Source organism: Rutidosis leptorrhynchoides, chromosome 6 (genome assembly GCF_046630445.1).
Source record: "Rutidosis leptorrhynchoides isolate AG116_Rl617_1_P2 chromosome 6, CSIRO_AGI_Rlap_v1, whole genome shotgun sequence".
NCBI lineage: Eukaryota > Viridiplantae > Streptophyta > Magnoliopsida > Asterales > Asteraceae > Rutidosis > Rutidosis leptorrhynchoides.
This window is the reverse complement of record NC_092338.1, coordinates 313,156,993-313,180,148: the sequence shown is the minus strand read 5'-3', so window position 1 is coordinate 313,180,148 and position 23,156 is coordinate 313,156,993. Positions and strand designations below refer to the sequence as shown.

The window sequence follows — 23,156 nt, the reverse complement described above, 5'->3', positions numbered from 1 at the left end:
ACTAAATTTGATCAAAAATGGTGACAGAGAATTCTGCGGTCGCACTACGATTGATCGTGGTGGCGACCGTGCAACTCGTTTTCACAAAACTGCGATGCAGATTCAGTCTGGGCTTCTACAGCTAAGTATACGGTCGACCGTACTTTGACCGTGTACTTCAATGATCTTTATTTTCATTCTATAAGTTTTGTTTGACTTGATCATTTGCAAGGTCAAGTATGAATTAGTGAACTTGCGTGTTTTATGTTAAGATGTCAATCATCACTTATGCGTATGTATGTGTCATCATCAAAACATATTCTTTGGTTAAGCATCATACTTAAATAATGATAAGTACTATTCATAAAATAAAATCAATATAATAATAAAAATATATACATATTTCATTAACAATTAATATAGCTGTTTTACGATGGTATAATTTGTTTGTTGTTTTTTGAATTTAGCCGTTTTACGCCAATCGTCCTTAAAGTTTACTATTAATTTCACTCTAGACCTTAAATTTATTTTTCCATGCCAACCCTTAATGTTTTAATTTGATTTCATATTCATTATAGAACTAATTGGCTTAGGTGACTTAACGAAGATGTCTTAACGCCAGTTAGTTCTAGGGAAGAATATGAAACCAAATCTAAACATTAAGGGTTATCATGAAAAAATTAACTTTAAGACCCATAAAGAATTAATGGTAAACTTTGGGGACGATTCGCTTAACTAAATTTTGTTTAGTTGAAAATGGAAACACTTAAAGCTAATTAAAGCTAAAACCTTTAAACTATAACCCATTAATATAGCCGTTTTACGATGGTATAATTTTAATTAGCCCTATTAATATAGCCGTTAAACTATTCATTAACAATTAATATAGCCGTTTTACAATGGTATTGTTTGTTGTTTTTTGAATTTAGCGGTCAGAAACCATTTATATAAATTTCTTAACTCGTGACAAAATATATCACCTCTCTTTTATCTCATTCTATAGATAGAATATTGATATAGATACATTAGGTTCTAAACTCATTATAGGAACACCTACCAAAACCAAAACTAAATGACGTAACTAACAGTTTAAGTAACTAACAGTTTAAGGTAAAACAGTCACATACTCACATGTTGTCCAATACAATCAGTGAATGTGATATAGTATAAAGTATCAATAGTCAGATGGAGTATTATATGGTAAAGGTAAGAAAACATTTCATGGTTGGTCCATAAACTTTGTATCTAAAATCAAATTGAGACCTAAAGTTTAAATTGATCATGATTGATCCCAAATTTTAAGCATAAATCACGATTGATCCCAAGTTTTAATTGAGCGTTTATCCCGTGTCAAAGTTAACTACATGGTATTAAAGCTCATCTTTACCCTTACAAATGTAAACCTAGACAAAATCAAAGGCAAATCCAAAAAAAACAATCAAACAAAAGAGACAACCTCTTCAAATCAAAAACAAATCCAGATACAGATATCTTGAAATCCCCAAAAAAAATAGAGAAATTGATGGTGGCGACAATCTCACGAAGATATACACAAATCCTTTAAAAACAAATCTAAACCTAGTAACAAATCATTTCAGTTTCATTCTAGACTACCAAGTCGTTTAAAAACAAAATCAAACTAGATCTAAACGACCGTGGCAATTTTAATGGTTTCTACATCAACAACTCAGAACCGATTACAAGGAACAAACTAGATCCACCTATTTCCATAATTAATTTGACGAAGGTGACAGTTGCATCGGGGTCGGGGTCCTCGTCGTCGGCACTAAAGTTTGGATAGCTACACGACTGTTAACTGGATAAGTAGATAACGTTGGAGCTCGTTACGAGTTTAAAGGTTACGATCTCATTGGCATGTTTTAATAGGTTAGAACTGTAAGCACTCCGATGATGACGAACCTGCGATTGCTACAATTTGTGGTGGATGTGAAATAACGACAAACGAAGGTTCGATTTCCAGTAGCGAAAACAAAGGTATGATGGACGCGTATGGATAGAATGGAATTGATTTGAATATCGTGACAATAAAAATTAAAGATCTGGAGCTTTACAGGTGGGGTGGAATTGAATCATGTTGTTATGAACTCCGGAGTATAGATCTAGAGCTTTTAAGAATTCAGTGAACAAAAGTGTTCCTTTAACTGGAAATCAATTAGATGTTAATAATCCTATAATTTGGAATTTAATAATCTTGTTTTTAATAATGTTTTTGCTAATTGTGAAATGAGCTGTATGACGTTATTAATAATCTTGATCTTGATGTTCGATGTTATGATGATGATAACTTAATTGCGAAATCAGTTTCAACATAATTTAAAACTATGTTGATCTAAAGTTTTAAACATAATACACGTTTCATCCTTGATTTAACTAAGTGTTAATACAATCCAATTAACTTTAACACGTGATAGACGCTCAGTTAAATCTGGGATCAAACGTGTATTATGTTTAAAACTTGGGACCAACCATGATCGATTTAAATTTTATGTCTCAATCTGATTTTTGATACAAAGTTCGTGGACCAACCATGAATTTTTTTCTAAAGGTAAACACATGTTAATGTAGTTCAGTCGGTTGTCCGCCGCTTTTCTTTCCCATAGCAGCCTCTCACAGAGATGGCTTTGTGGTCACCTTCTATTCTGCTTGGTTGATTACTTGTAAAATGTACTAAACAACTTTAATTACCACATAATTGTTTAATTTAGTTATGTTTGGTGTGAGGAGCCAATCCTTTATTCAGGACCATGTCAAAACAATTTTTTTTTTTTTTTTTTTTAAAGCAAAAGTGGATTTATTAATATATATGAATATGTACAGGATGAAAATATCAGTAGCAAAAAAACAGCATGTAGTAGCTGATCTAAAGAAACAGAAAACTGCAGCATTCTGCATTCATTTACAACAGTAAGCAGCAGAATGAAAGATAAATTAAGCTAATATAAACAGAATAAAACTTTTAATTAGCTGCGAGAAGACTTTGAGCCAAATCAATAACACGAAGATAACACATACTCCAAGTCCAAAGGACACGTTCAACACCTTTTTTATTTATCTATAGTTAATATTAAAATTCTATAATGATGATGTCATTATTAAGATAATTCTTTTGTTAAGAAAAAATTAATAAGAAAAAGAAAAAAAATCTAAAACATGGTGGGTGATGTTATTAATTTAAATAATTTTAAATTAAAATTAAATCTTATTAATTAATTATTATTATTGAATCTTATTAATAATTATTTTAATTATTAAAATTAAATAATTTTGAATTGAGTACGAAAAAGTATAAAAGTTAGGCAGAAGGAAACTAATTCTAAATTTATATTTTAATTTACACTGTTAAAATAAAATGACAACCAATATTATCTCTTATGATTGGATGTGAATTGTTTAATATGCATTTTAGGTGTTTGATAAAATGTTGAGCTCATGAGTTTCTTAGTCGGACTCTATGATTCCACGGGTCATTAAACTAAATAACTTTAGCATTTACATTTACTTAATACCTAAACATATCATTAAACTGTTCCGTTTAAACAAACTCGTGGTTCTACGGGTCATTTCACTAGTATAAAAATATAAGGTAAAGTAAATCAAAGTTCTCAATCATTAATCACTCAAATTCAAACTTGATATACAGTAATATTCATTAATAAGTTTCATGTACTTTGATTATACAATACAATATACAATGACCACTAACCAAACAGCAAAACTAATACTTAATCGCAAATTATGATGGTTTAGCAAGTGTTGGTGCTTGTACATACATATAGCTTTGATTTCTACAAAGTATATGAACAAAAAGAGCATACAACCATTTTGATTTCTCAAATTTTTGGCTTCTACTTTGCAAATCTTTGAGTCCATTCAGCAGCTAGTGCATCATATTTAATTCTATCGACCAAGAACAAGTGAGCAATTCCTGGAACTTGAGGTTTATCTGCATCAATACAACGATATTAAGCTTGCCTAAATTTCAGAAAATTAGGAAAAATAATTTCAAGAATGATAAACATACACGGGTTAGGGTTGGTGAAGATTGATCTCAAAGCAAGTAGCACCTTTGAAATAGTTAAAGCAGGACTCCAAATGTTTTCATCCAAAATATCCAGACTAACATTGCCATTTGAATCAACATTGCAATGATATATACGTGTTTTAAAGACCACCTGCACCCTACGGCCTCGTATTAATCATATACCATAAGCATAATAAAGCCACACTTTTAATATTACCATCACAAAATCTTTTGAGAAATTATAAATCTTGATAACAAGAGTTGGAGTAGTTAACGATTTTATTGTACAAACATTTATAATGTATTAGGAAAAACAAAGTAAGCTAATTGCAAATACATGATATAGTATGAGTATGAACATACCTTTGGAGGCTTAAAAGGATAATTAGCTGGAAATGTTATGTCAAGAAAGTATATGCCTCCTTCGTAAGGTGTTCCTATACCAACAATAAACAATCAAATCAATAAAACGTTGTCGATTGTAATACATTGTTTGTTTATTTAGTTTTGAAATATATTGTTGATATCTTGCGATAGGAATAAAATCAAATGAATTTAGTTAACCGGGAACTAAAAGGGTTTTTTGAAGATAAGCAGATGGGCTGACCTTGTGGACCAAAGAGAGTAGCGACCCAGTGATAAAGGTTATCGCCTTTGGGACCAGCTGAGCAGTCTGCAGGTGGGTCAGTGCCGAGTTCTGCCATCTCCTTCTGTATCCTCTTCCCTGACGACGTTAAAGAGGTTCTTGACGGCCATGATCGCCCACCACTTAAACTCCCACTGTTCATCACACCCTTTACTTCTTTGCCTACACAAATGCCTACATCGCTCAAACAGAACCACAGACGTTTCACTAGCTTACTTTTACGGGTTATGGGCTTTTTTAATTCTAAAAAAGCCGATAAGCTTAATTCTAACGGGCTTATGAGCTTAGAAGCTTCAGTTTACGAGTTATTTAAGTCTATAAGCTCAAACAGAAAATCTCATAAAGCATAAAAAATTAACTTATGAGCTTATTTATGTTACAGTAAGCCGAGGAATAGAAGTTTACCTAAGTAACTCCAAACACAGGTTAAGGCATGGTAACGTGAATGATCACAATCCATTAACAGTTCTATACAATGAACAGCTTATTTTTTCTTTTTAACAGCGATTGGGATCACCCGAGGGGACTAAACTACCCGTTGCGATCATCTCCCGTTTCGACTACGCCGATGCAGCGATAATAACCCCGCCTCCATCGCTGCACGGGAGGAAACCTTGAAACCGATCCAAGGGCACAACCAAGTAAAACCCCCATCCCTTTTACCCCCAAACGATATGGGAAAGGTGCCATGGGTGGATATTTCATGGTAGGGATGAAATTGTGTTTTTAATATGTAGCCAACGGGGGTCGAACTCCTGACCTCCCCTAAAGGAGGCAAGCCACCAACCGCTGGACCAGATCACAACTTCAATGAACAGCTTATATATGGGTAATTCCTGATCAACCAGATAGTTAACTTACAATAAAGGCTAAAAACTATATGGAGCATTTCATCGAACACCTTATGGGCATAACTCATATAAGCCATCTTTCAACACTAAAGAACCAATTGAATCGAGTGAAATGTTTAAGCAATCATTACAATTAAGAATATAAAACCAACTAACTATATAAAGTGTTGAAATACTTATCAGCACATCGATACTAACAAAATCAAGAGGATTCGCGTAAAGTTGTTCTTTCAGTTGGATTAATTGTTATTACAATGATTATTAGGGTATGTATAAAATTTAGTTAGGCATGAATCATATCCCTAAAAATAAGATTTGAGAGCAACATCATCACTCAATTAAATACATACCTGCTGTGATGAGCGAAGAGTGATGTGTGTGCACCACTGAATTTGGCGGTTTATAGTGTAGCAAGAGGAGCTGGCATGGATTAAAACTAGGTGGTAGAGCTTGTGAACTTTGAAGGTAGAACTTGTGTCTACTTTGAAGGTAATAAAAAGTTGGGTTATCTAACTTTTTTTTTTTCCCCATCAAGTTCTACATTATGGGAATGCAACACTCTACTACTAAAAGAAAATAGAAAAAGAAACAGAAAAAGTGGTCTAAAAAAATTAGATGTTTTTGTGTGAAAATGTAATGAGAATGTAGTCTAAATGTGTGTATAGTGAACAATGAAAATTGTTTGTTTTTATGTCTGTAAAATAACTTAATCATGTCTGCAGTAGTTAGAAGTATATTTCTAAGTCTGCGAGAATGCAGACATAATAAGACGTTATTTTATCTTATGTTTTCAGAAAAACAAACAGTAGTGAAAACATCTGCAAACGCGCAGACATAATACATAATAAGATCTGCACACCGAAAAATAAACAATCCAAGTGTACTCTGGGCTCGGAATGTGAGGTGATATTTTCAAAATGTATTTTTGACAAAATCCATCACTTTTTAAAGCTATCTTCTTAAAATATTCTCAAATAAATTTTAACATAAACTTCTGTAATACATCATTTAAAGGTATTATTTAGTAAACTCAAGTAGTGAATCTATATCGAAAATGAATTTGAAAATATAATGGAATTTTGAGGAAGGTGAGGGAACTTTAGAAATAACCAAGTGGAATATTGAGGAAACATGACACCACTACTGGCACTCTAAACTTACAATGATTATTAGTTGTCATATGAATAATGGAACTTTTGAATTTTTAATTGCAAGTTAAATACCAAAGATATCATTTACTACAGTTTCACCTTAAACTTTCAATCATACAAACATATACTTCCAAAATGACTGTTTTGCTTCTAGCTACAAAAGAACTAACATCGACCCTCAAAAACTTGCAAAATAGTAACAAGAACCAACATAGCCCTAGATTTGGCAATCACAAAAACCAAATCCTTTACCAATTAAATCTAAAATTCCCGTTTAAGTTCATGATATTCCCAATACGCTGCATTACCAATGCTAAAACTATGCGCACGAATAATAGCTATACAAGAAGCCCAAAAATCTACAGGATCAACGATGCAAATGTAGCTAAAGTCATTGACCAGATGTGAGGTAGCTGACGAGGCGATATGCTTCCTAGAGGGCCCTCTGGTCCGAAAGCGGGTGGAACCATTCCAGCTATGCTTGAATTCGTACGTGTACTGTTCACATACCAATTTAATGTTAACATTCTAAAAAGAAAGAAAAGGGGTTTATTGCCTGAAAATGTATCAAACTTCACCCAAAATTCTATCGTATATATCCAACTTTAGAAGTTTCGATTATATATAGCAGGCTTATAAAACGTCACTGATAATCTGGTTAGGTTCCGTACATCTAAGTAAAAATACTCGCTAAATAGACATGGCCTGAACAGGGAAAACCTTATTCGGTCAAAGTTGGATACATATAATTGACTCTTCGGTAAAGTTTAATTTATCTTCAAACATAAAACCATCAGGATAACAGGTTTTTAGTTGTAACCAAGAATGTTCAAATGGCTCTTATCCTTACCTTCCTGTAAATATGCACGACCCGTAGCCTGCACAACGAAGATATACAATTAATCATTTTGTCAGCATACGTAATACATTAAAAAAAGGGGGGAAAAAAAGTGGCACGTACTCGGATCAACCATGGTTGTTACGGCTGTACCACTAAAGTCGCAAGTCCCACCAACACTACTCATTCTTTGGTAGTAGTCATTATAAGCAAACGAAGCATGGTTTTCAACTGTATCCGGCATAAAACAGGGTTGACCCGATTGTATAGCACTGCAGTTCGCTTTACCTGGCCCACAAGCCCAATTCAGCCCGTCTTGCAAGCTACTGACATCAGCTCCTTTTCTTGCAACACAAAAACCACCTGAAGCATTCCCTGTTGTTTCGCCTAATGTATCTAAACTAAACGTATAAACAGATGTCCCGTTGCTAAAATACACACCGTAACTCTTTTCCGAGACCGGGCCAGGTCTTTTGTCTTCGTTAAACAGCTCGTAAATGTAAGAATTAATCGGGACCGTCGGCTGACTAGGTGGGCCTGAATCGTTAAAAACACGTGTGATCAAATTGTTATTAAACTTTTCAGCATTTTCTATGGTAGCGTCACGCTCGTTAGCGCCACCTGACCAAGGCCAACCGGTTTCGGTTACAACGATAGGAATCAACGAGAGGTTATATGCAGCTATAGAATAATACGCAGCGTCCACCATAGCATCAAACATGCTGTCGTAGTGAAAGAGTGTGTTCGGGTCAACAATTTGTTTGACCGGAGCCAACGGTTGAAAAAGCGCATACTCGATCGGGAAAATACCGTTGCTTTGTACGTAACCGTAGTATGGATAAGCGTTCAACATGAAAACCGAATTCGTTCGCGTTAAAAATTGAAGAACCCCGTAAATAGTCGAGTTCCATGTCGAGTTGAATGTGGCGGCTGATGGCGGGAATGGTTTAGGCATCACATCCATCGAAAAAGGAGTTGACACTTTGACTTGATAATTCAAATTTGAAGAAACTAAGGCTTTGTGAAGATTGTTCATCGCTGAAACTAAAACCGGGCCCGCGTGTGGGATCGTTGATAAAACTTCGCTACCGACTGCAATTGCGGTTATATTGGTGGACGGTACAAAAGCTGCAATATTTTTGTTGATCCAGGTGGCAGCTGTTGCTGGTGATTGTCCGATACCTAAAACTTCTTCGTTTGTTACGCTAATCATTACTTCAATTTCGGTGTCAGAAAGTGCGCCAAGTAAGTGATTATCGGCATCGAAAAGGCGAACATGTGTTATTTTATGGGATCTAAGGATTGCTACCACTTGTTCCGGTGACGGTAGGTTCGAAAGATCGGTGCCGATGTTCATTCCCACAAAAGCACCTGTAATTCAAGAATATGAGTTACCACATTTGTATCTAGAGGTAGAAAGTTCGACCCATTTAATTATAAATGGGTAGTGTTTGTATGTCACACAGGTCAAACACAACTTTTAGGGACAAGGGTTGAAATTCGCCCAAATTGTATTTTAACGCATACAACATCCTTATTTATCCTGCTCAAATATTCGAAAAATAAGGTAACATTGTTTTAGTAATCACAGTGAATGCATTGGTTAGTTTAATATAGACACTAATCACAGTGTTTTCAGGTGATCTCAACTCAACCCAGTTAGTACTAAATATTGGCATATTTCAACCCAATTCCATTTCCACAAGCAAACCGACCCGCCCATCTTGCCACCTAGACTTGTGTTTCTTGAGGAATGCTGAAATCCAAATTTCATAATTCGGTAATAGAATTAGAGAAGCACAAGTCAATTGATTTTTAAAGATAGTTTACATATCATATTGCACCGTAATTGCAACAGAAGAAACGCATAAAGGAGGTACAAATCAACTTACTTCTCTTAAAAGTTAGAGGAACTCTTAATAATCGCATGTAATTTTGTTTTACATTAGAAAAGTAGGATTCATTTGATAGCGATTAGCTTAATGGTAAATTTGATTATCACAAGTAAAAATTTTGACCTCAAAGGTCAAAGTTAGCAAGTGAGTGAATAATGAGAACAAGATGAGCTTACCTAATGCAATCGACAAACTTGCAAATGTAAGTAGAAGATATCCAAGAAACATTTCAAGCCTCATTGTATCGATAAATGGTTTCATCACAATTTTATCCAATAGCCTTTACTTTGCTCCTGGAGTTCAAAATCGATCGTCAAAATTCATAGGTTTTAATTCTCTTTAGCAAACAGTGAGCACAAAAACATTCCTCAAACATCTAAAAAGAAAACAACTTTTTGGGTTTTATGTTAATCTTGCTACATCAGGTCAATTTTTACCACAAAAGACACAGCATTCAGTTGTGCTAAAATCTATATTCACACTACATCACATTGACTTCTGCAAACTTCAAGATTTCAAGAAACCCTCATTATATATATATATATATATAGAGAGAGAGAGAGCTAAAATCACATTTGTTTCATTAAATAGAAGCTAGAATTAAGTATACAAACCCACATACTATCCACAAAACACACCTATATATATATATATATATGTTATAATTCAGTAGGCTTATAACTACCTTTAGTGGTTTGATTCTTGATGTTATAATTCAGTAGGCTTATAACTACCTTTAGTGGTTTGATTCTTGATGTTATAATTCAGTAGGCTTATAACTACCTTTAGTGATTTGATTCTTGATTTAGAATACTAATAATGAAGTGTAAGAACAAAGATGATAATGGAGAGAAAGAAAGAAACACTTTGTAAGTGTGAGAAATGGTGCAAGTTTAATGCTTGCATTCATGAGTATTTATAGCCTAAAATCTCAATATAAAAATACATACTTTGTGTACCAAAATTGACTATATGTATACACCAAAATTGACTATCCATATCTATATTATTATTATTATTATAACACTCCCCCTTGGATAGCAATTTTATTTTGTTGAAGATCAACTATAAATTACTGCCTCGTTAAAAACCTTGCTAAAGAAAACCCAGTGGGAAAAAACTTTAGCTAAGGGAAAAAGAGTGCAGCATGGAGTTGACTCCCCCTCAAGTAGACATCGCTTCAGCTGTTACATCTTTTGAACATGTCTCATGCCAATGTTATGAACGTGTGTTCTGAAAATAGCAGTTGGAAGTGCTTTCGTGAAAAGATCAGCAGAGTTTTTGCTAGATTGCACATATCTCATTTCAATCTGGTTGTCCTTAATGAGATTTTGAGTGTATGAGAAGAATCTAGGTGGTATGTGTTTTGTTCGGTCACTTTTGATATACCCTTCTTTCATCTGTGCTATGCAAGCTGCATTATCTTCATAGATAGTTGTTGGACTTTTATCGCGTTCTAGTCCACAAGAATCAGTAATGAGTTGTGTCATTGATCTCAACCAAAAACATTCTCGAGTAGCTTCATGTAATGCAATCACTTCGGCATGATTTGACGATGTAGCAACAAGTGTTTGTTTTTGAGAACGCCATGATATTGCAGTACCTCCATTTAGGAATACATATCCAGTTTGAGATTTAGCTTTATGTGGATCAGATAAATAACCTGCATCTGCATAACCAACCAAATCTTGTTTTGATTCGTTAGAATAAAATAATCCTAAATCAGTAGTTCCTCGAAGGTATCGAAATATGTGTTTGATCCCATTCCAGTGTCTTTTGGTAGGAGCAGAGCTGAACCTTGCCAACAAATTAACTGCAAAAGAAATGTCAGGTCTTGTACAATTTGTAAGATACATAAGAGCTCCAATTGCACTAAGATATGGTACTTCTGGTCCAAGAATGTCTTCTTGATCTTCACATGGACGAAATGGATCAGCTTCAACATTGAGTGATCTAACAACCATAGGAGTACTTAATGGTTTTGCCTTGTCCATATTGAAACGTTTCAAAATCTTTTCAGTATATGTTGTTTGATGTACAAGTAAACCATTAGGCATATGCTCAATTTGTAAACCAAGGCAATACTTGGTTTTTCCGAGATCTTTCATTTCAAATTCTTTCTTTAGAAGTTGAATGGCTTCATAGATCTCTTTATTTGTACCTATGATGTTAAGATCATCAACATAAACAGCTATGATCACATATCCGGATGTTGTTTTCTTAATGAAAACACAAGGGCAAGTAAGGTTATTTGTATACCCTTTGCTTATCAAGTAATCACTTAATCGGTTATACCACATACGTCCCGATTGTTTTAACCCATATAAAGATCTTTGTAATTTAATCGAATACATTTCTTTGGGTTTTGTATTTGATGCTTCTGGTACCTTAAATCCTTCAGGTAACTTCATATATATATCACTATCAAGTGATCCATATAGATAAGCAGTCACAACATCCATGAGATGCATTTCTAAATTTTTAGAAACTGCCAGACTGATTAAGTACCTAAAAGTAATTGCATCCATAACAGGAGAATAAGTTTCTTCATAATCAATTCCCGGTCTTTGAGAAAAACCTTGAGCTACAAGTCTAGCTTTATACCTTGTAACTTCATTTTTCTCATTTCTTTTTCGGACAAAAATCCATCTGTATCCTACAGGTTTCACATCTTTAGGAGTGAGAATGATGGATCCGAAAACTTTTCTTTTATTGAGTGATTCTAATTCAGCTCGTATTGCTTCTTTCCATTGAGCCCAATCATGTCTATTTTGACATTCAACCATAGATGTTGGTTCTGGATCATCATCATTATTCATGATGTCATATGCAACATTAAATGAAAATTTCTCATCAAGATTTTTCATTTCATTTCGGTTCCATAATATTTTTGAATATGCATAATTAATTGCAATTTCTGTATTGACATCATCAATCTCCTCTGCAGTAGGAGTACTGATTTGTGGTTCTTCTTGAACACTTTCTTTTACTTCATTATCAGCTGATTTTCTTTTTCGAGGATTTTTATCCTTTGAACCGATTGGTCTTCCACGTTTCTGACGTGGCAAAGATTCATGAGTGACGTTATTGCCAGCTTTTGGAATTTCAATTCGAGCTGGAGTATTTACTGCTGGTATATATGATTTTGTCACCGTTTTTGTATCTGTAAATGCATCAGGCAATTGATTTGCAAGTTCTTGTATATGCATTATCTTTTGAACTTCTGTCTCGCATTCTTTTGTGCGAGGATCAAGATACTTTAATTGAGGTTCACACCATGAAACATCATTTTCTTTATTTTTCATTTCTCCCCCTAATCTAGGGAACAATGTTTCATTAAAATGACAATCAGCAAAACGTGCTGTAAAAACGTCACCTGTCATAGGTTCAATATACCTTAATATTGAAGATGTTTCATATCCAACATATATTCCCAACCTCCTTTGAGGACCCATTTTTGTACGTTGTGGTGTCGCAATTGGAACATACACTGCACAACCAAATGTTCTAAGATGGGAAATATTTGGCTCTTGACCAAAAGCAAGTTGTAGGGGGGAATATTTATGACTTGCACTTGGTCTGATGCGAATCAATGCAGCAGCATGTAAAATTGCATGACCCCATATAGATACAGGGAGTTTTGTTCTCATTATCAATGGTCTAGCGATTAACTGTAAACGTTTAATCAATGACTCGGCTAAACCATTTTGTGTATGCACATGAGCAACAGAATGTTCAACAACAATTCCTATAGACATGCAATAGTCATTAAATGCTTGAGATGTAAATTCACCAGCATTATCAAGTCTCACCCTTTTAATGGTGTAATCAGGAAAATGAGCTCTCAATTTAATAATTTGGGCAAGAAATTTTGCAAATGCCACATTACGGCTTGATAACAGACAAACATGAGACCATCTGCTAGATGCGTCTATTAGAACCATGAAATATCTAAATGGTCCACATGGTGGATGAATTGGTCCACATATATCACCTTGAATTCTTTCAAGAAACATTGGTGATTCTTTCTCAACCTTAAGTGGTGAGGGTCTAGTTATCAATTTTCCAAGAGAGCAAGATGTACATGGAACCATTGTATCATGATGGATTTTTCTATCCTTTAGTGGATGTCCATGAGTACATTCAATAATCCTTTTCATCATTGTTGATCCTGGATGGCCTAATCTGTTATGCCATAAACTGAATACACCAGGATCAATATATTTTTCGTTAACTACCATATGTATTTCTGGTACATTTATATGTGTATAATGTAATCCAGAACTAAGTCTTGGCAGTTTTTCAACCACATGACTCTTGTCAGTGATACTTAAATATTTCTCATTTTCTGTTGTCACTGACTGATAATCATACCCGTTAAGGTATATGTCGGAGAAACTCAATAAATTTCTGCTTGACTTGGGAGAAAATAAGGCATCATTTATTAAAAATTTTGTACCATTTGGTAGTATGAAATTTGCCTTTCCTATCCCTTTTATCAAGTTAGCAGGTCCTGATATTGTATGTATAGTTCCTTCCGTTGGTTTTAGATCAATAAAATATTTCTCGGATTTAAGTATAGTGTGTGTAGTTCCACTGTCTGCTATACAGAGATCTCCACCACTTGATTGATGTTGTATTCCAGCAAAATTCATATTGAACTTCATATATAAGAAATAAATAGTGAGTACATTAATATTACACAATATTTTAAACGCAAATAGATAGTACTGAAACATTTAGCAAACATAATGACAAAGACAGACGATATTAAATCGTTTATTTTTCGAAAGACACACAACTTAAACATTCAAAAAATCTTCATATAAATCAGATGGTTTCTCAGTGACTGTTGGATCGACGTTATCCACAAAGTTTACTTCCTTTTCTTTATCTTTCAGCGAATCCTGATACATCTTAACAAGATGTTTAGATGTTCGGCAAGTATTAGCCCAGTGGCCCATTCTACCACATCTGTAGCAAGATTCTTCAGAATTTTTAGAAGAATTTTCTTCAACATCTTGTTTAATGGGTTTGTTTTGTGGTTGATATTTATATTTTCGTGGATTACTATTTCTTTGACCACCACGGCCACGACCACGACCACGTCCACGCCCATTACCATTACCATAAGGATGGTTTCTACCATAGTTATGGCTTTTGGCATGATGATGGTGATGGTTATTATAACCACGACCTTGCCCGCGTCCTTGTCCCTGTTTATAATTATTTGCAGTATTTGCTTCAGGGATTGCAAGTGTACCAGTAGGACGGGATTGCTGATTTTTCATTAATAGCTCATCATTTTGCTCTGCAACTAAGAGATATGAATTAAGTTCAGGATATGTTTTGAACTTTAGCATTCTCAAATTTCTTTGCACTGTGATGTTTGCAGCATTCATTGTGGAGAAAGTTTTCTCCATCATGTCTGCATCACTAATTTCATGTCCACAGAATTTAAGTTGTGAACATGTATTATACAGAGCTGAGCTGTATTCATTTACTTTCTTAAAGTCTTGGAACCTTAATGTTCTCCATTGTTCCATTGCAGCTGGAAGTAAAATTTCTCTTTGATTATTGAATCTGCTTTTGAGACCTTCCCATAAAACATGGGGATATTCTACAGTCACATAATTATTTTGTAAGCATTCATCAATATGTTGATGAATAAAGCAACATGCCGTAGCTTGTTCTTTTTCAGAACAAGTGTTGTTTTCATTTATGGTTTCAAGAATGCCCATTGATTTAAGATGCATTTTTACTTTTATAACCCATGGCATGTAGTTGTTTCCAGTTGATTCTAAAGGAGTAAATTTAAGCTTTTCCAGATTCGACATTTTCTATTATCAAAAATTAAAACAAACATCATGATAAATTAGAGTCAATTTATATTCATAAGTATATAAACATTAAACATAAATTTAATATAACATAAATGATAAGTAGGTGACAGTGTCGACCATGTGTAAGCAATCATAAATAAATGTTATATAACAAAAATATAAATATTAGTAAACATAAATGAAAATTTGGCGACAGTGTCGACCATATATTTTTTCAGGTGGTATAACCGACCTATATCATTCTGGTGGTATAACCGACCATATATCATTCTGGTGGTATAACCGACCATATATCATTTTGGTGGTATAACCGACCATATATCATTTTGGTGGCAGAGCCAACCATATTTAGTATTAAGATTATCGTGCTGATAACGTGTTATAATTCAGTAGGCTTATAACTACCTTTAGTGGTTTGATTCTTGATGTTATAATTCAGTAGGCTTATAACTACCTTTAGTGGTTTGATTCTTGATGTTATAATTCAGTAGGCTTATAACTACCTTTAGTGATTTGATTCTTGATTTAGAATACTAATAATGAAGTGTAAGAACAAAGATGATAATGGAGAGAAAGAAAGAAACACTTTGTAAGTGTGAGAAATGGTGCAAGTTTAATGCTTGCATTCATGAGTATTTATAGCCTAAAATCTCAATATAAAAATACATACTTTGTGTACCAAAATTGACTATATGTATACACCAAAATTGACTATCCATATCTATATTATTATTATTATTATAACAATATATATATATATATATATATATATATATATATATATATATATATAGAGAGAGAGAGAGAGCTAAAATCACATTTGTTTCATTAAATAGAAGCTAGAATTAAGTATACAAACCCACATACTATCCACAAAACACACCTACATTCATACAAAGTCACATTGATTTCAGCAAGATTGAAGACAGCATAAATCAAGAATCAAGATTTCAAGGAACACATATTTGAGCTCAATTATGTACAGTATATACATAAAACCACAATAATTTCATCAATGGCAACAAGATTCAAAATTTCAACAAACCCACAAACAAGAGCCTATGAAAAGAAAGAGGAAGTGGGGGTATACCTTGTTTCTAGATAGTACCGCACAATTAAGTTGTACTGTACAAGCTATTTATCAGCAGCAGGCCTTTTGCTAAATGAAGAAGATGAATAACGGAATCTAAGAAAGAATCCAAGTGGCATTTAACATTTAGGAAGGAGTGAGAGTGTGAGACCACCGAGAGCGTAAAAAGTTGGGAAGCTTTCAGAAGAGGAATACAGAACAGCTCTTCATTGTAATTTAATATACTCAATCTCAATCACAATCACAATCACAATCACACATTATATTACTATATTACTATTTCTATTGAAACCCAGTAATACATTTGTATAAATTAGTATGAGTATAGAACTCATCAAATGTATAATACAATTATAATAAAAAATTATTTATTACCGATAATATTTGTATCAAAAGTATTTCACACACTTTATATAAGGGTTAAGGCTACTCAAGGGCCATATACTTTTCATTTTGTCCCGATGTAGTCCATATACCAAAAAAAAAATACTATTATAGTCCATAAACTTTTAAAAAGTGTATCGATGTAGTTCATAAGGTAACCCGTTACCGGTTAAACAGGTCACCTTTTGTTTACATCGATACACTTTTGAAAGTTTATGGCCTACATCGATACACTTTTTGAAAGTATGTGAACTACATTAGTACTTTTTTTTGGGTATATGGACTACATAGACACACAAAAAAATATACTTTTTTGAAGATCAACGGTTTAAAATCGATCAACCTTATTTATCAGGTCAATGGACTATATCGATACATTCTTTTAAAGTTTATGGACTATAATAGTATTTTTTTGGGTATATGGACTACATCGGGACAAAATAAAAAGTATATGAGCCTTGAGTAGCCTTAACCCTTTATATAATGTATGATAACATGAGTATGGGATATTGAAAACATTAATGAACATATAATGATACGTTTATGAGCTCGTCCGTTAAAATACGTATCGCAAGTATCAAAAAATTGATATACTTTAAATTTATTTAAATATCATATTTTGTATTCAGTATAGATATTTGATTGTTTATTTAGATTAAGTTATATACCTAATTTTATTTAGAGTTTACTCGTTTATTTTCCGTACATTTCACACACACATTTATGTTGTGGAGTATAATTTATGCTTAAATATAATTTTATGTATCAGGGTGCAGATCTTGTTTACTACTTTATATGTGAATACTTGCTAATAGCTGATTATAATATTGTCAGATTTAATATTTAAGTAATTGTATTGTACTTAGAATATGATTAAACAATATTAACTTTATATTTACATTATTTTATTTATTTATTTAAATTAAATTATTATTTTTCTTTTATATTTATATTTTTGTCAACGCCAAAAGTGAAGTTTTATTGCTCCGTTACTTCCATTTTATATTTATATTTATTTTATTTATTTAATTTAATATTTAAAGTAAAATAATTGTATTTTATTTAGAATATGAATACTTTTCTTATTTGAGAAATTCAATTAAACAGATAGGAAGGACGATAGAATGACACGTGACAAGAATAAATAAGGAGTTGACACGTCAGCATAATGACACACACTTTATATAATGTCGTGTTTATATTACAAATTTAAAAGCAGCGCAGTGGTTTAGTGGTCTTATTGTTAATCTAATGGTCCTAGTTTCAATTCTTATATAATCTCCTTCCTTTCTTCCTGTTTTGTTTTTTAAAATTTTACACAATATTTCTCCTTTTCTTTTTACTTTTCAAAAAACACCCTTAGTGTTTATTTAATTTTAAATTCAACCCTCTCACTTTCATTCTTTTAGTTTTTATTTTTTTAATTTTAACATTTCCTACAATATTTATATGATTTTTTTAATTTTTTAAACCACTTTTTTTCTACTACTTTATTTAAAATCTTTTATTTTACTCCTTTTTCTTCTCTTTTATTTACAATTTTTTCTACTCAACACTTTATTATTAAATTAAAAATAATATTCAGATTATATTTATTTTAAAAATTTTAATTATTGATTTGAAACATATTTTCTCTTTGATTTTGTAAGGGTTATTAACGTCTAAGTATTTAAATTAAAACATAAGTTATGTACAACGAAAAACTAGATAATTATGTTATATAAAAAAATAAGGGGTAGGATGCCGAACGCGCGACTGACAAAACTTGTTTAATTAATTAGGGATGTTAATTGGTTCAATTTTTGGATTATTAAGTTTATTAAGTTTAGTTTTTCGATTTTAACACAATTTGAAACTAGAATCGAAAACCGAATTTAATTTCAAAATCGAAATTGAACTAAAAAATTAGATTTGACTTTGATTCGGTTAAAACTGAAAATCAAAAAAATCATAATTAATTTAATAAAAATAAACATAAAATTTGACTTTGGTTTTCAAATTTGAGTTTTTAAATTCATTTTTGTCTATATAAAATAATAATTTAATATATTATTAGTCAAATGCGGTTTTGATTTCAGTTTCGGTTAAACCGAATTCAAAAAACTAAAACCGAGAAGCGTACTGAAAAGCGAATTCCGATTTAATAACCGAACCAGAAATCGAATTCAAATTTGGTTCGCTTTTTATCCGGTTTGAATTCGGTTTGTTTTCGATTTAAATAGTTTGAAACCAAATTTTGAACACCCAATCACAATCATACTTTATGTTACTTTTTATGTTACATGTATAAAGTATAAGTATAAAAGAAACTTACCACATTATTCTTATATATTTATGAAAGTTAATTATTAATTTGTAACATATCAAAAAGAAATAAAAGGAAACCATGACGGTGGTGGTGGCATGGTAAGACCCTTACCTTCCAATGTGGAGGTCAAGGGTTCAATTCCTTGCACCCACAAAGTTATTCTCTCTCATGGCCACGAAGGTTCGCCTGCAATGACTCCGGGCTGCTCGTAAAGCGGGTAGTCGCCCTGGAATTAGTCAGTTAAAAAAATGTTGGATATCCCGATTACCAAAAAAGAAAAAGAAATAAAAGGACAATTAAATTGAAATGGAGGAAGTATCTCATTATTATTATTATTATTATTATTATTATTATTATTATTATTATTATTATTATTATTATTATTATTATTATTATTATTATTATTATTATTATTATTATTATTATTATTATTATTATTATTATTATTATTAAAATCTAATTATATATTAATTAATAATTAAATTTCCATATTACAGGAATATTACTCTTGTTTCAAAAAAGATATTTATCTTACTATTTATATGTTCTAAAATAATTATCATTTATATTCATCTTACTTGGATATAAAACGCAAATTGAGATTCATATCATACAAATTTATATAAAATTCAAAAATTGCAAAGGGACATTTAAGATAGAATGGAGAGGGTATATTAATAGTTTTAGTATTAGTGATTTTTGTGTTGTCTTAAATTTTTTATTTTAATATTAAGATATAGATAAAATTAAAAACATAATTTTTTTTTTACGTTTTCTTTATTCATATAAGATTACGTATAAAGTAACTGCTAAATTAAAAAATACAATGTAATAATAATATTTTTAATTTACGTATTTTCAATTTGAAGATAATTTATATTTATATTTATATATATACTAATAGACAAAACACTATTTCACTATTCACCAATAGTAACCATGTAAGACCCTGTTTCCATTTCAGTTGATCGGGACGCTGTCCAGGATTCGGGACGGCGTCCAGCAAAACACTATTTCACTATTCACCAATAGTAACCATGTAAGACCCTGTTTCCATTTCAGTTGATCGGGACGCTGTCCAGGATTCGGGACGTCGTCCAGCAAAGAAGAGCTGGACGCCGTCCAATATTTGGGACGCTGTCCAGTTGGCCTATCGGGCCAGCTGTGATATTTTAGATTTTAAAAAGGGGCAAATTGGTAATTTCACTTGGGTGTCGGTTTGGAGCCCTCAAAACTGATCCATTGGTCATTGTGGATCACATTTCATCCTCACAAACACTCTTATCTATATCTAGTGAGAGAGTAAGGGTTTAGAGAGAGAGAGAGAGAGAGAGAGAGAGAGAGAGCTTGATTTGGAGAAGAAGGAGTCGGATTCTCACCAAAGCTCGGGTTCTAAAGTTGTTCATCTCGCTCCTAGCTACGTTGTGGTAGTATTGGTAAGCTCAAACTCCGAATTTTATTTGTTAGATTTGATATTCAAGTTAGGATTTTGAGCTAGTTTGTAGTGAAACCCTCTTAGATGATGAAATGAGTTTATGGTGACTAGTTATTCTTGTCACTTGGAAGGGTTTTGGGTTGGTTGACGATTTGGCCTTGATTAGGCTTTGATCTTAAGTTTAATCACTAGGTTTAGTGATTATGGAAGTGTTGTAACACTTTTGGGTGCGTTTGGTTGACTAATTTTGAAATGGGTCAAAATTAGGATTTTGGTGTCAAAATGGGTAAGACACGTGTTTAACACTTGTGTTCGGGTTCAATCGGTGTATTAGGACCATTTTCACTCGTGTTAGTGATTATTGGTTAGTTTGGGCGTGATTTGTGCCTGGAGGTGCATTTGGGTCGAAATTGCACTAAGGTCAATTGGGTTGGTTTGTAAATCCACCCTAATTGTGTTGTTGTATTTGTGATGATGGAATAGGTACATTCCATCGGCGAGTTGTGGATTATTCGGAAGCATTCGTCAAGGCGACAAGGTGAGTGTTAATATCCTATGTGCATATGTATGTGTAGGATGGGTGCGGGTCGGGTGGAGTGGTTCTCGGTTATAGAGCTCACTTCACATATAGGTGGATTTGATGGACTTGTGTATAGGACCAATTGGTACAGTTGTGCGTTTTGGTTGACCACCTTTGGCGAGGTACACGTTTTGGGTGTACATTATCACACGTGGTTGTGATGTGGATGATATAACCCCAATGGCGAAGGGTTTTGATGTTGAGAAGTGAGTCGCGTGTGGATGCGAATTCACGATGACGCGTGTAGTTTCGGTCATCTTATTAAATTGTGAAAGTGAATCTCGTGTAGTTCGGATTCATGATGACGCGTGTAGTTCGGTCATCTCATTGAGGTAGTGGTCTCGTGTAGTTCGGATTCACTAAGGCTCGTGTAGTTCGGCCAACCTCGATGTTGTTGTGGTATTGAAGATAGTAATCTCGTGTGGATGCGGATTTACTAAGGCTCGTGTAGTTCGGCCAATCTTCATGTGGTAATCGGTTGTCGGTTCTCGGTATTGGGTTAAGGGGTTAACCTTGGACGTTTATATATTGTTATATATTAATATATTGTTGTGATGTAGCTAACCCTCCGGGTGTAGCTTATTGGCGTTGTTCACATCGTCGTTGGTGAACTTACTTTATTGTTGTTAGCTTGTTGCTTAGTGATCGTACGGTATGCTTAGATTAGCTTGCCTTATATTTGGATGCTCCGGTATGCGTTATTTGTTTATTGTTGTAGCGTGTCCATTTTATGCATATATATGTATGTAGTATATTCTCACTCACTAAGCGTTAGCTTACCCTCTCGTTGTTTACATTTTTATAGATTGCATGGATGCGGTGGCTCGGGTAAGCCTGGGAACTAGTGAACTTGCATAGTTTGCTTTAAAAGACTTGCTTTTGGATTTGATTAGGATTGGGTAGCGTATCCCCAATCCCATGCTCGGTCTATGTTTTGTATAAACTAAATTGGGTCGAAATGGTCACTTTGTGGTAATTTGGGTCGATGTGGGCCCGGTGTTGTAAAACTCGATTTTATTGTGGAAAACTCTTAGGTTTAACTATTATAATATATTGTGAAAGTGTTTTGGTTTAAAAGTGTCGGGAAGCGGGTTTTTCGCCCGCGTGTAATTGTAAAACTGATCAGAACTTTTTAGTACAACTGGACGCCGTCCAGATGAACTGTCCCAGAATTTTTTTTTTATTGGCACGTTTTTGGATGGATAACGGGTTGGGTCGTTACAAGTGGTATCAGAGCATGGTCTAAGGGATTTAGGTGACTTGAGATAGGTGCCTAGAGTTAGACTTTTGTGTGTGCTTATTTGTTGCGGGACTTATAGGATTACGGGTCAGAATGGGTTATAGCTAGTGCCTTGTTTGTAGGTGGACTAACGTTTATATTAGTAATGCGGATATTATTAATATATTATTGTGTGGTGATAATAATTCTTGCGTGTGCTTATATCGCGTAGAATTTTGTTAGTATTGTTTATATCATCGAGCGAGGCGGTCGTTGTACTAACGAGTTGATACAGCGTGTGTGCGTAATAAGGACTTGCAAACCTTATTACGGGTGCAAATCGTGTCTAACAAGTGATGTACGACGAGTGTTTAGCAAGATGGGGCGGTATTGTGTGTGTGCTTTATACGTTCATGATCTAATCGCTTTTCATTCCTTAGAATGGCGACGGGAAATGGGATCGAGACAAACGACGCGGAGTTTAACGCTAGAGTTGCGGCCACCGTTGCGGAGCAAATGAGTGCGTTACGAGAAGAAATGGATAGGAAGTATTCCGAACTTCAAGGTAGTAGTGGAATGGAGCGTTGTCTTAAGAGCTTCATGAGGACTAAACCCCCTATGTATGACGGGAAACCGGATCCTTTGATAAGCACAATTTGGATCTCGGATGTCGAAGGGTGTTTTCGTACTATTGAATGCCCTCCTGAGAAGAGGACAAGACTCGCTACTAGTTTGTTGCGGGGAAGGGCAAAGGATTGGTTGGATGGTAAGATTGATCTTGTCGGTGGTGAGCCGTTTATGGAGTTATCGTGGGCCGAGTTTAAGGAGGAATTCTTTGAGGAGTTCTGGACTTCAGCCGATTTGTTGGAAATGCGTAATGAGTTGCGAAATTTGC

The 23,156-nt window shown here is 33.6% G+C and overlaps 3 protein-coding genes across 3 annotated transcripts in view; all 3 read right to left on the bottom strand.

Moving 5' to 3' along the window:
- Nucleotides 1–6,037, bottom strand: part of LOC139855771 (constitutive photomorphogenesis protein 10-like) — a 166,690-nt gene extending 160,653 nt beyond the window's left edge. Inside the window, exon 1 of the mRNA XM_071845017.1 lies at nucleotides 5,869–6,037. The gene's annotated coding sequence lies outside the window, so the exon portion shown is untranslated. The remainder of the gene's footprint in view (nucleotides 1–5,868) is intronic.
- On the bottom strand, nucleotides 3,616–4,825 carry LOC139853958 (constitutive photomorphogenesis protein 10). Its single transcript, XM_071843294.1, has 4 exons — nucleotides 4,629–4,825; nucleotides 4,385–4,458; nucleotides 4,022–4,172; nucleotides 3,616–3,943 (listed from the first exon to the last, which is right to left on the bottom strand). The coding sequence occupies exons 1-4, from the start codon at nucleotides 4,807–4,809 to the stop codon at nucleotides 3,846–3,848; spliced, it is 504 nt and encodes a 167-aa protein (XP_071699395.1). The 5' UTR covers nucleotides 4,810–4,825; the 3' UTR covers nucleotides 3,616–3,845.
- Nucleotides 6,038–6,771: 734 nt separating the features above from the next.
- On the bottom strand, nucleotides 6,772–16,456 carry LOC139853311 (glucan endo-1,3-beta-glucosidase 4-like). The gene is made up of 5 exons (XM_071842683.1): nucleotides 16,336–16,456; nucleotides 9,579–9,695; nucleotides 7,631–8,878; nucleotides 7,520–7,547; nucleotides 6,772–7,167 (listed from the first exon to the last, which is right to left on the bottom strand). The coding sequence occupies exons 2-5, from the start codon at nucleotides 9,661–9,663 to the stop codon at nucleotides 7,029–7,031; spliced, it is 1,500 nt and encodes a 499-aa protein (XP_071698784.1). The 5' UTR covers nucleotides 9,664–9,695; nucleotides 16,336–16,456; the 3' UTR covers nucleotides 6,772–7,028.
- Nucleotides 16,457–23,156: the final 6,700 nt, after the last annotated feature.